Raw genomic sequence first — 15,448 nt, forward strand, 5'->3', positions numbered from 1 at the left:
TCTTAAGACTTGTGTTCTGAACGTCGTAACTTCTTCATATGATATCATATTTTAACGATATTTATATCCACGTGTTCTTTTTTTGAGTCCATTATAACTTTCGTTAAGATTACTCCCATTAATATGTAATATATTTTTTACTTATGATTTATAAAAAACATTCATACATGTATTCATAAAAAAACGTATGGATATAAAAATCGTAAGTAAAAATATATTGCTTTTTAACAGGAGTAATCTAAATAAAAGTTGTAGTAGACTAAAATACGAACGCATGTATATAAAGATCATTAAAACCCGAGATCGTATGAAGAAGTTATGACATCCGAACATATGACCTAAGCTACCAAATATTTGAGATCGCGATGGACATAAGCATCAAAAGCCCCAAAACATCTCATTAATGATTGTCTCATTTAAGATGTCGTGAGAAAAAAAACTAAAGAAATCATTCATAAATATTGAATGAGTACAAAAACAAAAATGACTTATTTTGCAACAAAAAAATATTAAGGACTAAATGTGTACAAAAATATTAAGGACTAAATGTGTACAAAATGAAAAATATATTACCCTATTAAGTCATTTTTACAGGCTAACCTGGAGTAACCGGTCATAAGGACTGAATGTGTACAGTTTAACAAGTTGAAAGATAAATGTTGACGAAAAAAAAACTCAATGACTAAATTTGTAAAAATCGAAAAATATATTACATTTTTAAGTATTGACCCTTTAGGAAACAACCTAGAAGGTAATTAACTATGTCGGGGGTAGCTGCATGTCATAAAGGTAATTAACTATTTTTAGTTTTATGCACTCACATTTTTTCTTATTTATGATCATATTCTCCTTCATTTCCTCTTACACCTATACAAAAATGCAAACGACCATCAAGACTAATCTTCCAATGAATTCTTATATTAGGAATATTTTTTATAATGTCGGATGTCCACAGGATAGACATGATTGCTTTGCAGTATATATTGGAACAAGGATTGGATCATTAGATATGATCTTGGAGCACATTTTCGTGAGTATTTGACTAGAGAGTAGAATACTTTTTTTTAATATTTTTAACATATTTTTTAACCTTAAAAACAGTTTACTTTTTTCCTTCTAAGCATCTTGAAATTTGGTAATTGGTACATAAATTTCTTATTTTAGTATTTTAGTTACACATAAATTTTAGTTTCAAAAAGTATATGTCACCGGTTTCATGGTCTATGATATATAGAATCTATGGTAATTGGTGACTCCAAATATAAAAGAATACAAGATTGAAAGTCTTATCGAATTCAATCCTCATAGGTTTCCCTACAAAAATAAACTAAGGCAATCAAGTGTGCAAAGCTAAACTAACTACAATAGGAGTCAAACTACTAAAATCACCCATAGCTATAGCTATGCCTATGGCTATTAGCTCATGACTCACAAAACACCCATCAAACTCATCTAGACAGGAGTATAAAAACAAGAAATCGAATTGGAAGTTGAAAGCCCAGTAGTCTCCACAGCATTTGTGATTCTCGCCCTATCAACTGGCCTGAAAATGTAAAGAATCGACATACAGAACACAAGAATGGTGGTCTCCTTTACCACATAAACCTCCCACCGTGTAGACAATGCAAGAAGAAAAAGCTTCGTAATGAGCACATACACAATAGTCAACATCATAAATAACCACAACTTATTCGAATTCCGATCACCATTCAAATCAGTCTCACGAATCTCATCCAACAAGATACTCGACAACGCTATGGAGAAGTAAATAGCAAAGCAGTAGATGACATCTGCCAGTGACCCGTTTTCTTTATTATAAGGTACAGCAGCTTCCCATGGCAATATTGGATCTGCATTAGCCCAAACCTCAAGCACGATCACAATCATCAAAACCAGTTTTTCCTCTCGTTTCAAAAATGGCTTCCAGAAAAACCATCCTGCACCAATCAACACAATCACGGTTGACAAAAGAACAGCCCTCATAAGCTGAAATATGTAAAACACGGCATCCAATCCATGAGCAGTTCCTGTAATCTTCACATGATGTAGATCCGCAGCAACACACATAAATTGAACACAATTCACAAGAAGCAGCCCACCCATTAGTAAATGGCTCCTGTTAAAGATTCGCCTGTTCTTGAAGCATACTAAGATTCAAAACCCTAGAGAACTTAAGTAAATGAAAGAGAAGATGATGTACAGAGACGGGAGTTGTGTTAGCCCGGCTGATAAAAAGTTTTTGGTAGTGCCATTGCCATTGCCATCATCGATGTTGTAAAGCTCTGCATGACCCTCCATTGTCACGAAGGATTCGTTGTTGCAGTTGACGAAGAAGAGTGAGTTGATACCGGAATATGTTACATGGAACGATTTGTTGAAGGAAAACTGAGGACCATGAGAAAGATTTTGGAAAGTAAAGAGGACTGATGAGTTTGATTTGAAATCCAAGGGACAAATAGTAGTGTTTTGTTGGAATTCGAAGATGTCTTGGTTTCTTGTTTCAAGCGAATGCAGGTAGAAATCATAATCATGTGATTGAAGGAAGAAACCAATATGTGATGCATTAGTAGGTGATGAGGTGGAGGTGACTGCGATGGAGGTGAACATGAAGGAAACATAACCTGCATTTGTAAATTCAAAATCCGATAAAGGGATCATTTGTCGGTTACTGGATTGGAGATTCAGAGATACGATATGCGCTGTGGATGGTGCTGTGAAGATGAAGTGGTAGAGGAAAACAGCGGTGAGAAGTTTTTCTAATATCCTCATTTGGTTTCACGGGTGGTGGTTGGCGGAGGAAGGCGGTGGTCTAGAAAAGTGAGGGTAGCAGGACAGTAAACGTAACACCCACCCTCTTTCACGATGAAAAAACTATAAAGATGTATTGTTAAATTTCTTGATCCATTCTCGTTGATATCAAGCATATTTATCTACAGATGTTTCTTAATTCTAAGATAACTAGGAGTCTAGGATAGGGGATACAATACTTGCCTAATGTAATATGACTCGAATACAAAGCAACAATTAAAAAACTTTTGGTAATATTTTATCGTCCATAAAAAATAACAACATGAGAAAAATAGGGATAAAGACGGATGTTAAATTTTGAAAAAACTATGTGTGCGATAGAGATAAAATCTCATAATTACGGTTTCCATATGTCTTTTGAATATTAATCCCAGGAAGTGTGATAGAGGTCTCGAGGTGTGGAGAAACTTTTATTACTTAATAGAGTTTTTCTTCGTTTTATTGTCCTAGTGTGTGGTAACATTTTGTGGAAGTTTTTTTTTGCTTATAATTGTCAATAAAATAATTTGGTGCATCAAATTAAGTACAGTATGTAATTAAATATGTAATGATATGGTTACATCTTGGATCTTGAACGTATTATCAAACAATATTGCCGAATTCGTTATATACTCTTCATCAGCAAAGGAAATCTAGAAGGATTTAGATGATCTAGCCACCTATTTCACCAAGCTCAATAAACTTTGGGATGAATTGAAATCAAGTTTCTCATGGGATTAAATGGGGAACATGGAGCTGTTAGAGGAAACATTCTCATGATAAACCACATCCGACTATGGCACATGCTTATGCTCTCTTAATTCAAGACTAAAAACAGAGAGAGATAAATTCGTCTTCCAATTTCTTTCCTGAATCTGCTGCTATGAACATTGAGGCTGGTATATTTCATGTCAAGAACTATTATAAAGGGGAAGATTCTAAAAGAAACATGACATGTAATTTCTGTAAGAAGTCTGAGCATACAGCCAACAAATGTTATTGCCTTACTGGTTTTACAAAAAAATTTAGGTTCACAAAAGGCTTTTTTTTTATAAAGCTTTTTCATTAATTTAAATGTCATCGTACAATGAGTGAGATGGCAAACGGGTAACAAGCTGCGCCGCTAAACCTTTTTGTATGGTAAAGCTAATTCGTTTGAAGACTACATCATTAGAGGATCATCATGCTCTACAATCAAATAATTCTTCCTACAGCACTCAAAGTCTTCCTGAGTTTTCAAAAGAGCGGTTTCAACAATATCAACAATTCATTTCCATGTTTAACAACTTCAACAAAGGATCTGAATCACAAAATCATGCACAAATGAATATTTATCATCAAAGTCAGCCTCAAACTCATCACATGAATCCAACAAATGTCAATTTCATTCAAACTCCACCCAATTTAAATCAACAATCTCAAGTCAATCAAAACAATGTCAATATGAATCATTCCAACTTCAACTTTGTTGGTAACGTGTTTCTTTCCCAAAATACCCCTAATGGAGCAGTCATTATTAATCCAGTTAGTTGTCATTGTCTTGTTACTGCTACAACTACTTGGATTATTGATTCGGGGCTAGAGATCATATGTGTCATAATAGATCCTTGTTATTTCAAATCCAAACTCTAAAAGTTCCATATCAAATAACTCTTCCTACCGGACAACAGTTGAGTGCTTATAAAGTTGGAAGCACTTATCTTGCAGAGAATGTTATTCTTCATAATGTTCTTCATGTGCCTCATTTCCAATTCAATCCTTTGTCAATCAGCAGGTTGTGTCACCAATTAAAATCTCGTGTTGTATTTTTAGACAAGTTTTGTTTCTTATTGCAGGGCCTTTCTCTGAAGAGGCCTCTGGTTCTTGGCATTCCAACCAAAACAAGAACATATCAATTGCACTTTCTGTTACTTCAAATACCCCTTCAGATCCATCTGTCATTTTTTCTACTTCTTTTTGTAATAATGCTACCATAAACAATTTATTTCTATTATGGCATAATAGGCATGTGCATTTTCCATTGTACAAGTTGAAAGTTCAAAATCTTTTGAACAATGAAAAGATTAATTCTAATCTTTCTTGTGATATATTATAGAGCTAGACAACACAAGTTACCTTTTGGTCAAAGTACAATTCCTACCTCATCTCCTTTTGATCTAATTCAATTTGGCAAGAACATCAAATTCATAAGATCAGACAATGCTTATGAATTGAGATCAAGTAATGAGGCTATTTCATTTTTTTCAAGAACAGGCCATTCTCCATCAAACAAGTTGCAGGAATACCCCTCAACAAAATGGGGTTGTTGAGAGGAAACACAAACACCTCTTGGAAACTTCTAGAGCTCTAATGTTGCAATCAAAACTACCCTTAAGTTTTTTGGGTGACTGTGTCTTAATGTCACTCATCTGATAAACAGATTTCCATCAAAAGTTTTAAAAGGAAATTCTCCTTATTTTGTACTATACGGTAAGCATCCTACATATTCAGATTTGAAAAGTTTTGGATGTTTATGTTTTGTTAGTACCCTATCACACAACATAGACAAATTTAAGCCCAGAGCTCTTCGTACGGCAAGAAATGATACAATATTTATGACCTGACAACAAAGAAAATTATTGATTCCAGAGATGTCATCTTCCATGAACATATTTTTCCCTATTCTGATAAGAAAACATCCTTTGAACCCTTATTTCCATGTGAGATCAACTTATCTCAATTTTATATTGATGTTCCCACTATTCCATATGTTACTTCTGAAAATACCCAAAATACCCCTCATGATAATTCTCAACCATTACATGTTCATACAGATCCTCCGCATGTTCTTGGATGCACCACCAGAACTCTCAAGACTCCTGCCCACTTGCAAGACTTTATTTGCAATAATGTTTCTTGCAATTTCCAAAATCGTCAAAATCCTCAATGTTATTCATTTTTATCCTGTGCTCATCATGTCACTCATACTTCTTCACCAAAGCATGTTTTCTTTAATACCTTATCACAATAAAGAAAATGGTTGATTCAAAATATGGATCAAATTTTTGAACCATCATGCTTTGAAGAGATGGTATTAATACATGAATTGCAAGAAGCTATGGCCAAAGAGTTTGAAGCCTTAGAAGCAAATAACACATGGGTTCTTGTTGATCTTCCTTAAAGGAAGAAACCCATCAGTTGTAAATGGGTGTATAAAGTGAAATAAAAGGATAATTGTGAATGAATGATTTAAAGGGAGATTGTGGTCAAAGGATTCACACAAAAGGCTGGAATTGACTATACATAGACTTTTTCACCAATGGTCAAAATGACTACTATCGGGGCTTTGATAGTTGATGCAGTTAAGAAAGGATGGGATATGTATCAACTAGATATGAATAATGCATTTTTGCATGGAGATCTACATGAAACCACCACCTGGCTTTAAATATATCCAATCCAAATCAAGTTTGCAAACTTCAAAAATCATTATATGTGTAACATCCCAAAAACCAAGGTAAAATTTTTATTTTTAAAAACCAACCAAAATCCATAAGCGTTTACAAAACATAGTTTCCAAAATACTCAGTGAGCATAGGTAATCATACGATCTACCAGTCTAATACATAACCAACATAACCTCAATCCAATATACCAGAATATATAATCCAGTACGACAGCATTGGTGCCTTCGACCTACAAGTACAATGAGGAAAACTCACCTCACAGTCTGAAATGTAGCTGAACAAATCACAGCTCCAACTGTTGACTCTACAGGTCACATATACAAAAAAACAGTGACCTAATCTCAAAATACTGCTCAAAATGTCCAAAATACCCCTAAGTCAAACTTGGTCAAAATCCTAGTCAAAAAGTCAAGGGTCCCACTTAGGTTGAGTACCCCCTAGGTACTCCTCTCTATGCCTAAAGTAGAGGGTGCCTTCTTAAACTACGGGCTCCAAACCTGGTACATGTAACGTACCAACGCTGAATCCTCAAATCATCATTAAGTCCTTACTTTATTAATACAAAACACAAAACCTTAGATCTAGTTAAAATTGGACGTCTTAATGGATAAAGTCTCTGACTTTATCCATTTTCATGCATACAAGAGTGTATAAACTAAAAACCTTGGTCAAAAAGTCATCCAAAGCTCCAAAACTCTTGCATGGCTTAATGAGAGTGTCCAAGCTCTCATTTTTATGAATCCATTAGCTCAAAACTACAGAAAACTACATTTCAAGGACCTGGAGTAGCTCATACTCCACTAGACCAAACCATGGGACCAAAAATATACGCAAACTCTAGACTAGAAAGATCTATGTAAATAACTCATCAAGTTCCAAGATTTATACCTTCAAATGATGCTTGAAGGTGAAACACTAATGGATCCAAGATTCCTTGAGCCTCCAAGATGATTCCACTTCCTTCTTCTTCATTCAAGAACACCAAAGATGCACTCTCAAGCTTAAAATGCTCATACAATGGATTAGGATTTGCAAGGGACGATGTGGGAGATGGAGGCTGATGAGGGAAAGGGTTTTGATGAGATAAGGATGCTTAAATAATGCTCAAACCCCAAAAATTAGGGTTTTCCCACTGGCCATATACGCCCTTCGTAGCAAAGAGTATGCCCAGGGTACGCCCCAAGTGTTGAGTGTGAATCCACGGAGGTTGTTGAGTGTGAATCCACAGAAAAGTTGGTCAAAAATGGCAGGAAACCAGGAACCATGTGTGAAGCCACAACTGGTCAAAAATGGCAGGAAACCAGGAACCATGTGTGTTTCCATCTCTATATAAGAGATTCATCTGTATTTGTAAAACTTGTATCTAGAGTAACACAGAAAGAGTGCAGATTAGCACCAAGAAATATAAATTCCTAGTTACCGGTGGACGTAGGTCAGAGAAGGACCGAACCACGTTAAATCCCTCGTGTTCATCCTTGTGTTCTTGTTTTTTCGTGAGTTGTGTGTGTGTTTAGAGTCGTGTGTTAAGTGTCTCGATCCTAACAAGTGGTATCAGAGCTTTGGTTTTAGCTCCAGAGGGTGATTTTCTGTTTTTGGTCGAAATTTTTTTCTCAAAAACGAATTTAGTGTAGACTGTTGGAAAGGTCTCGTTCCGCAGATTCCGAAAATATTTTTTCTGAATTTTTCGACCACCGGAAGGCTCCTAAAATCACCGGTCAACGTTACTGTAGCTGTCGGATTCACTGTAGCAGTTCGCCGGAGAAGACGACACTGTAGCACCAGATACTGTAGCAGTATGCCGGAGAAGAAGACACTGTAGCAGGCACTGTAGCACGACGTCAGCGGTGACGTCAGCAGACACTGTAGCACTACGTCAGCGGTGACGTCAACAGACACTGTAGCAGGCACTGTAGCAACACTGTAGCAGATTTGAAAATTTGCAATTTGGCCCCTGAATTTCCAGAAAATTGCAAGATAGGTCATTGTTCTTTCAGAAAATGGCAGAAAGCAGTAAGCTTCAGATTGAGAAGTTTGATGGGAAAGATTTTGGTTGGTGGAAGATGCAAATTGAAGATTTGCTCGTACAGAAAGACTTGGACGCAGTTTTAGGTGAAAAACCGGAGGCGATGACACAGGCAAACTGGGAGACTTTGGATAAGAAGGCCAAGGCATTTATTAGACTGACGTTGTCAAAGGATGTTGCCTTCAACATTTTGAAGGAGACCTCGGCAAAGGGAATCATGGAGGCGTTGTCTAATATGTATGAGAAGCCATCGGCAACAAATAAAGTCTTCCTGATTCGGGAACTAGTCAACACGAGGATGAGGGAAGGAAGTTCAGTTACAGTACACATCAACAATTTGAACTCGATTTTATCCAGACTTGGGTCAGTGGGAATAAAATTTGAGGACGAAGTTCAAGCTTTACTACTGTTATCATCATTACCTGACAGTTGGTCCGGAACAGTTACAGCCGTTACTAGTTCCGCAGGATCGAAAGAGCTCACTTTTGAGGGAATTCGGGATTTAATTCTAGGCGAAGACGTCAGACGAAGAAATTCCGGGGAATCATCAAGTGAACAATTGAATGCGGTCAGAGGTAGAAGAAATAACAGAGGTAGTGGGAGCGGGAACAGGAGAAGGAGTCAGTCGAGGACTCGAAATGATGTGACTTGTTGGAACTGTAAAGAGGTTGGACATTTCAGGAATCAATGTCCAAAAGACAAGAAAGAAGTTAACGTTGCAGTAGACCATTCAGATGATGATGTTTTGATCTGTAGTGTGGAGAGCAATGTGGATTCCTGGGTTATGGATTCGGGTGCTTCATTTCACGCTACCCACAACCGTGAAGCACTGCAGAATCTGAAAGAAGGGGATTTTGGTAAGGTAAGACTGGCGAACGATGAGGTTCTTGATGTGACGAGCATAGGTGACTTAGTTTTGAAGACTCCAGTTGGTCCATGGAATTTGAAGGATGTCCGGGTAATTCCAAGTCTGAAGAAACAGTTGATTTCTGTTGGGCAGTTGGATGAACAGGGACACGAGGTTAAGTTCAGGAATGGGCAGTGGAAGGTTGTCAAATGAAATCTTGTGATAGCTCGTGGACATAAGAGGGGTTCATTATATATGGTCAGTTTACCGTCTGAGGGAGTAACCGTCCCAGTTCAGAAGAAAAACAAAATCCGGTTCATAGAGTCTTGTGGACAGAAGAAGGTTTGCTTTGCAGATGGCAAACCCAGAGTCACAGGTCAGATTCAGGTTGAACGTGTTTGGAACGGTTCAGAAAAACCAGTCAAGGGCATTCATAGCAGTAGGAGCATGGGCTTTGTTTCAGCTAGAATACCCAGAACAAAGTGGGTTAAGAGAACCAGTATTCCATCTGTAAAAGTCTCTCCAGATTATCTGCTTCACATGGAGAGTGTCGTTTGTTCTCAGGATGTTCCAGGATCGGGCAGTTCATTTCAGTGGGAGCCGGTGGAGACAGAGAACAGGTAAATTGAAGAGAAGGCAGGGTAACTAGGAAGGAGTTAAGATCAAATTTTTTTTAAAATACAGATGCACAGTTGAAGCACAGGTGAAGATTGCTCTGTGGCTTCAAGTGGGAGATTGTTGAGTATGAATCCACGGAGGTTGTTGAGTGTGAATCCACAGAAAAGTTGGTCAAAATGGCAGGAAACCAGGAACCATGTGTGAAGCCACAACTGGTCAAAAATGGCAGGAAACCAGGAACCATGTGTGTTTCCATCTCTATATAAGAGATTCATCTGTATTTGTAAAACTTGTATCTAGAGTAACACAGAAAGAGTGCATATTAGCACCAAGAAATATAAATTCCTAGTTACTGGTGGACGTAGGTCATAGAAGGACCGAACCACGTTAAATCCCTCGTGTTCATCCTTGTTTTCTTGTTTTTTCGTGAGCTGTGTGTGTGTTAGAGTCGTGTGTTAAGTGTCTCGATCCTAACACCAAGTACGCCTGGCGCAAGGGCAATTTTGCATAATTTTTTACTTAGGGTTAAAAATGGAAATTTACCTGAATAATGGGTTTAAGCAGGCGTTGGTACAATATAGGCTCAAGCAGGCGTTAAGAAAATGGCATGCTAGACTTTCTTCTGCTTTAAAGAATATTGGTTATCAAAATTCCAAGAATTATTACCCCCTATTCTTTAAGAAAATAGGATGTCATGTTACCTTTGTTGTTGTATATGTAGATGATATTATGCTAACAGGTAACAACAAAGAGGAGATTATTCAATTAAAAGCTTTTCTAGATTCAACTTTCAAGATCAGAGATCTTGGAAATCTTAATTTCTTTTTGGGCATTGAGGTATTGTATACTACTCAAGGGATTGTTCTCACTCAAAGAAAATTTGTTTCAGAAATGCTAAAGGAGTTTAATTGCTCTGGAAATATAGTTTGTCCCCTATCATCAAATCATAAATTACTTCTTTCTCAAGGAGATTGTTTAGAAAATCCATAAGTATTTCGATTATTGGTTGGAAAATTAAATTTCCTAGTTAACACCAAACCTGATTTGGCCTTTTTCTATCCAGCATCTTAGCCAATTCATGTCAGATCCTAGATATCCTCACTTGGAAGCAGCTATTCATGTCCTTAAATATGTTAACAATGATCCAAATCAATGATTGTTCATGTACAATAGTGATGACTTTTTCATTAAGTGCTTATTGTGATTCTGATTGGGCTTCGTGCCCCCAATCCAGAAGAAGTATTAGTGGATTCATTTTTTTCTTGGTGATAGTCTAGTTACATGGAAATCCAAGAAGCAAATCACTATCTCTTTGTCTTCAGCAAAAACTTAATATAGGAGTATGAGAAGGGTCATATATGAATTAGTGTGGCTTACAAGATTGTTAAACGAGTTTACTATCCCTAAGTTAACTCATGTTCCTGTTCACTATGATAATCTAGCTGCTATACACATTGCTCGAAATCCTGATTTCACGGGATGACAAAATACGTAGAGATCGACTGCTATTTTGTCTGAGAAAAACTATAGGATGGACTAATTTCTCTCAAGAATTTTCCAACACAATCCTAATTAACTGATGTTTTTACAAAGAATCTTTCAAGTAAACAACACAACCATTTGGTCAGCAAGTTAGGAGTTCATCATCTCCTAACTTGAGGGTGGTGTTAGTGTTAGCCTTGACTTATTTTGACCTTACGGGTTTATCACGTGATTGGTTGTTAGAGAATTAGTTTTACTCTTATTAGATTAGTTTTTACAGATTATATATTCTCCTATTCTTCAGTATTGTAACAACAGATTTGAGAATAATGAAAATACTTTTTCTCTCTCAACTCTTCACAAATCATCAGTTGGCGACTAGGAGGTTATCTTCAATAACTCATTTGATAAGACATCCGAAGAAGATTGTATACGAGTGTCCTTGTTGTATACATTATAGAATAGGTTTTGCGTAGATCCTTGTTACCCAGTAAATGACGAATTTCTTGCACTCGAATATTTCGACTAATTAAACATGTATCATATAATTTTTGAATTTAATTTGCTCAATTGAAATTTATTAAATATTTTATGTAATTGGATCTATTTTTTGCAACATGTACCTATGGGGGCAGAGTAATAGCATCGAACATTTATAAAAAATTCTTATGTGTTTGAAAAAACCGAGGGGCATCCTTAACCCATTTATCCAGAAACATGTCGGATACTTTCTTATAACATCTTAGGGGTTTATGTATGCTTTTAACGTGAAAAATACTTATTTTACATTAATAATTTTTCTTGGCATAATTATGTTTGCTAAAGTTTGACCTCTTACTTTTATAGATCTAGATTATGGATACATTTTCATATTGTACGTTTGGTAACCAAATAGTCCAATACCAAGTGTCATCTCTCAGGCCATTACATAACCAAGACTTTGGCGTGTAGGGTAGACGTAACGTACATGTGTCAATAATGTTTTCATTGTATTCATATTACTTTATAATTTTTGTGTATCATATAATTAAATATATTTTAATTAAATATATGTTGATTAATATTTATTCATGATTACATAGTGATTAACATTTATGTATGATTAGGTGGATAATTGGCTAATTGGGAGATCATAGCCTACTTAGAAGGAGAGTGTTGCTTTGTGGTGGTCTACTAGTTGGTCCTGAATAGAAAGGGTTGATTTACCACATTTTTTGATATGTTGGTTTGTTGTTTTGTTAAACTAGTACACAAGTGAAAATTGTTTGATGTTTTTTTACATATTACTATGTACATATCTAAGGTTTTTTTAAATCAAATGTAGGATACTGTTGACTACATCTTTCAATAAAAATTTTAAAATCAAATATAGGATATTGTTGACTATATCTTTCACTAACATTGACCTTACACTTAGACTTAGTTTTAACCATAGATTTAGTCCTACTGGATTGTTCAGACTTTGTTATATCGGTTGGGAACAAAGATTGACATTTTAAGCATGTGTATTTTATATATTGGCAGCAACTAGATGTTTTCTTTATTTAATCTTCTCCTTTGGATGGGATATAATTATGGTTCCCCAGTAGTCCAACTTAGTTTTTGTCCATCAATGGTGGTAAAACATGCATTACTTTATTTGGATGTTTGTATTTAGTTGGCACTAGCACATGGTACACAACATCCATACATCTAGCTCGATACGTCTCCATAGTAAAATATCGGCCTACCATTTTATTATAATATGTATACCTTATTTGTTTGAAAGTCACTATTGCATGACCACATGGTATACAACTAATTGACATTTCCTACATCTATATGTCATGGCTTGTAAGTTGAATATATCATCTTACTTTTGGTCGGTCACTTGATATCTATCCACATCCATCCCATACATACTACAAACTTATGAATCCTCATATCCAAAACCTTCTTTGCACAAAGGTAACATGATTTTGAAGTTATGAGATGTATGAATAACAACAAATTGTCATGTAAAGTAAAACAAAAGTTATATTAGTATATTTATTTTAATTATGTTTTACGTTACGTTGTTGACAAAATCATTTATGCATTGTGGCACGGAAAAAAGTCAATGAGCATGGTTATCAGTAGTTTTTATGTGTCTCTTGATAATGAATTAATCGATTTTGCACTATTAGATGAACACTAGGAAAACACTTATTTGCCAATTTATGGAAACCAGTTATGTCTATGTTAATGGCAATGACCGTATCAGATATGATGGTTAAAATGTTCATATCCCAAATACATTCTTTTAGCCTCAATAAAAACCGCATCCATGACTGTGAACTTTTTGTTTTTCCAACTCCCAAAGTGGCAAGATTTGCTTTTTGTCTATGGTCATATCTAGGAACATGGTTTTCAGGTATTTATTATTCAGGTGGGCACTATCAATTACAATAAAGGGATGCATGCAATTTTTAAATGCTTGAATCTACAAAAATTATATTAGCAATCTGATCATAAAAATTTATAACAAATACATATAATGTTTGCAAAATAATCTTACCATACAATTGGTACAGTGAAAAGCATTCACATCGATGATTTTCATTTGTCTTTATTTGGGTAACCGTCCTTGAATTCTTCATTTCTAAAAGTTGTAACAATGTATAAGAAGTTTTAGAAATATTTTTTCAGGGAACCTTCTCAATAGCTCTAGAGCATAAAAAAAAAATTGTCCATGCTTGTCAGTACGAAATATGAACACTAGCAAGGCATTAATAGTTCACTAAATTTGTTTTCCGTGCAACATATTTCATGTAGTATCAGTCAATATATCATTCCGACATTTATTTGTTGGCTTGATGATGAGGTTGCAGTTGTATGTTTAAACATGTATCATTATCTACAAGTTTACAGACTTGAAAAGTTTCTATAATATTTTCTTAACTGTTATTTACAATTTTTAGCTAAAACAATTGTTTCAAATCTTTTATAGATCGGATATGTTGATTCTAATATAAAATCTCTCTTCAACAAATTACATTCACAATGCAATCTTAAGATCTTACTTGTTTTCTGTACAGACCCGACCCAGACGGTGGGTAACCCGGACGGCCGTCCAAGGTCCATATTTCCAAGTAGCCCAAATTTCCTAGAGTATATGGTATATATATAGAGAGAGAGAAAAAAATGAACTTATCTAAAAATGCTAGTAGAAATATTTTTCTTTAAATTAGTTCTTTTTCAAATGTTGTGGTCATATTTGTGTTTATTAATTCTAATAGTGAATTTTATGAATTTTATAATGGTATGTCTATTTTCAATTTAACTTTTATTATATTTATGACCTTGAAGACTTATTTTTTTCTTTTCGTCAAAAGTCCACTGTATCTTTAACCCGCAATGTTTCTATATAGCTGTACCAGCTTGACATGCGATGAGGATTGTGGGCTAGAGATACTTTATGTATATGGGATGACAATTCGGTAGCGCATTAGACATCCTCAGAAAGCCACTATATTAATTAACCCAACAAAATTAGTGAGTCGTGTTTAACTTGAAGTTGAAAGCCACTATATTAATTAACCCAACAAAATTAGTGAGTCGTGTTTAACTTGAAGTTGAAAGCCACTATATCAATTAACCCAACAAAATTGATACTATTAATTAAACTACATCAAACCATATTAACATATGTAATCTGAAACAATATAAAGTCATATATTCGCTTCGATTTTTGTCTGATGCAAACAAGTATTTTAGAAAACTAATATGAACCATTCTCAATAATAGGAAATGTAGATTCGGAACCGTAAGCAAATTCAAAAGTGTAAACAAGTAAACTAATGGCCAAGAGCTCATGATCGGAATTTTGTACATTTCCGAATGTTTTTATGTTGATCCGGGATATACGATATCATTCTAGAACATACTTTGTTTATGTACTATCATATTTTGGAATACTTTCACGTTATATCTCACAAACTCTGAAACAATTATACGTAACCAAAAATACATGCGTTTCGAAAAAGAAAAGTAGTTATTTTTTTTTTGTTAATTAACTAGTTCTTAAAGACTAGTTTAAATAATCTCTCTTAAATATTCCTTTGTTGAAAAAATAAAATTCGAAATTCCTTCCTAACTACAATCCAGAATAATACAGATGTGCCCTTAAGGTAAAAGACAAAAATACCCCTAGGCATCAACACCCTAAACATTAGGCGCTATGCCCCACGAAACCTTTCACGTGATTCCGTCTCACATCCACCAAAA

The 15,448-nt window shown here is 35.2% G+C and overlaps 1 protein-coding gene and 1 pseudogene across 1 annotated transcript; both read right to left on the reverse strand.

Moving 5' to 3' along the window:
• Positions 1-1,452: 1,452 nt before the first annotated feature.
• On the reverse strand, positions 1,453-2,103 carry LOC145163750 (protein CANDIDATE G-PROTEIN COUPLED RECEPTOR 7 pseudogene; annotated as a pseudogene).
• A 51-nt stretch (positions 2,104-2,154) lies between these two features.
• Positions 2,155-2,769, reverse strand: LOC145163751 (protein CANDIDATE G-PROTEIN COUPLED RECEPTOR 7-like). Its single transcript, XM_079082532.1, has one exon. It carries the CDS (start codon positions 2,767-2,769, stop codon positions 2,155-2,157), a length of 615 nt encoding a protein of 204 aa, XP_078938658.1.
• Positions 2,770-15,448: the final 12,679 nt, after the last annotated feature.

Source organism: Lactuca virosa, chromosome 3 (genome assembly GCF_052849685.1).
Source record: "Lactuca virosa cultivar CGN04683 chromosome 3, Lactuca_virosa_CGN04683_v6, whole genome shotgun sequence".
NCBI lineage: Eukaryota > Viridiplantae > Streptophyta > Magnoliopsida > Asterales > Asteraceae > Lactuca > Lactuca virosa.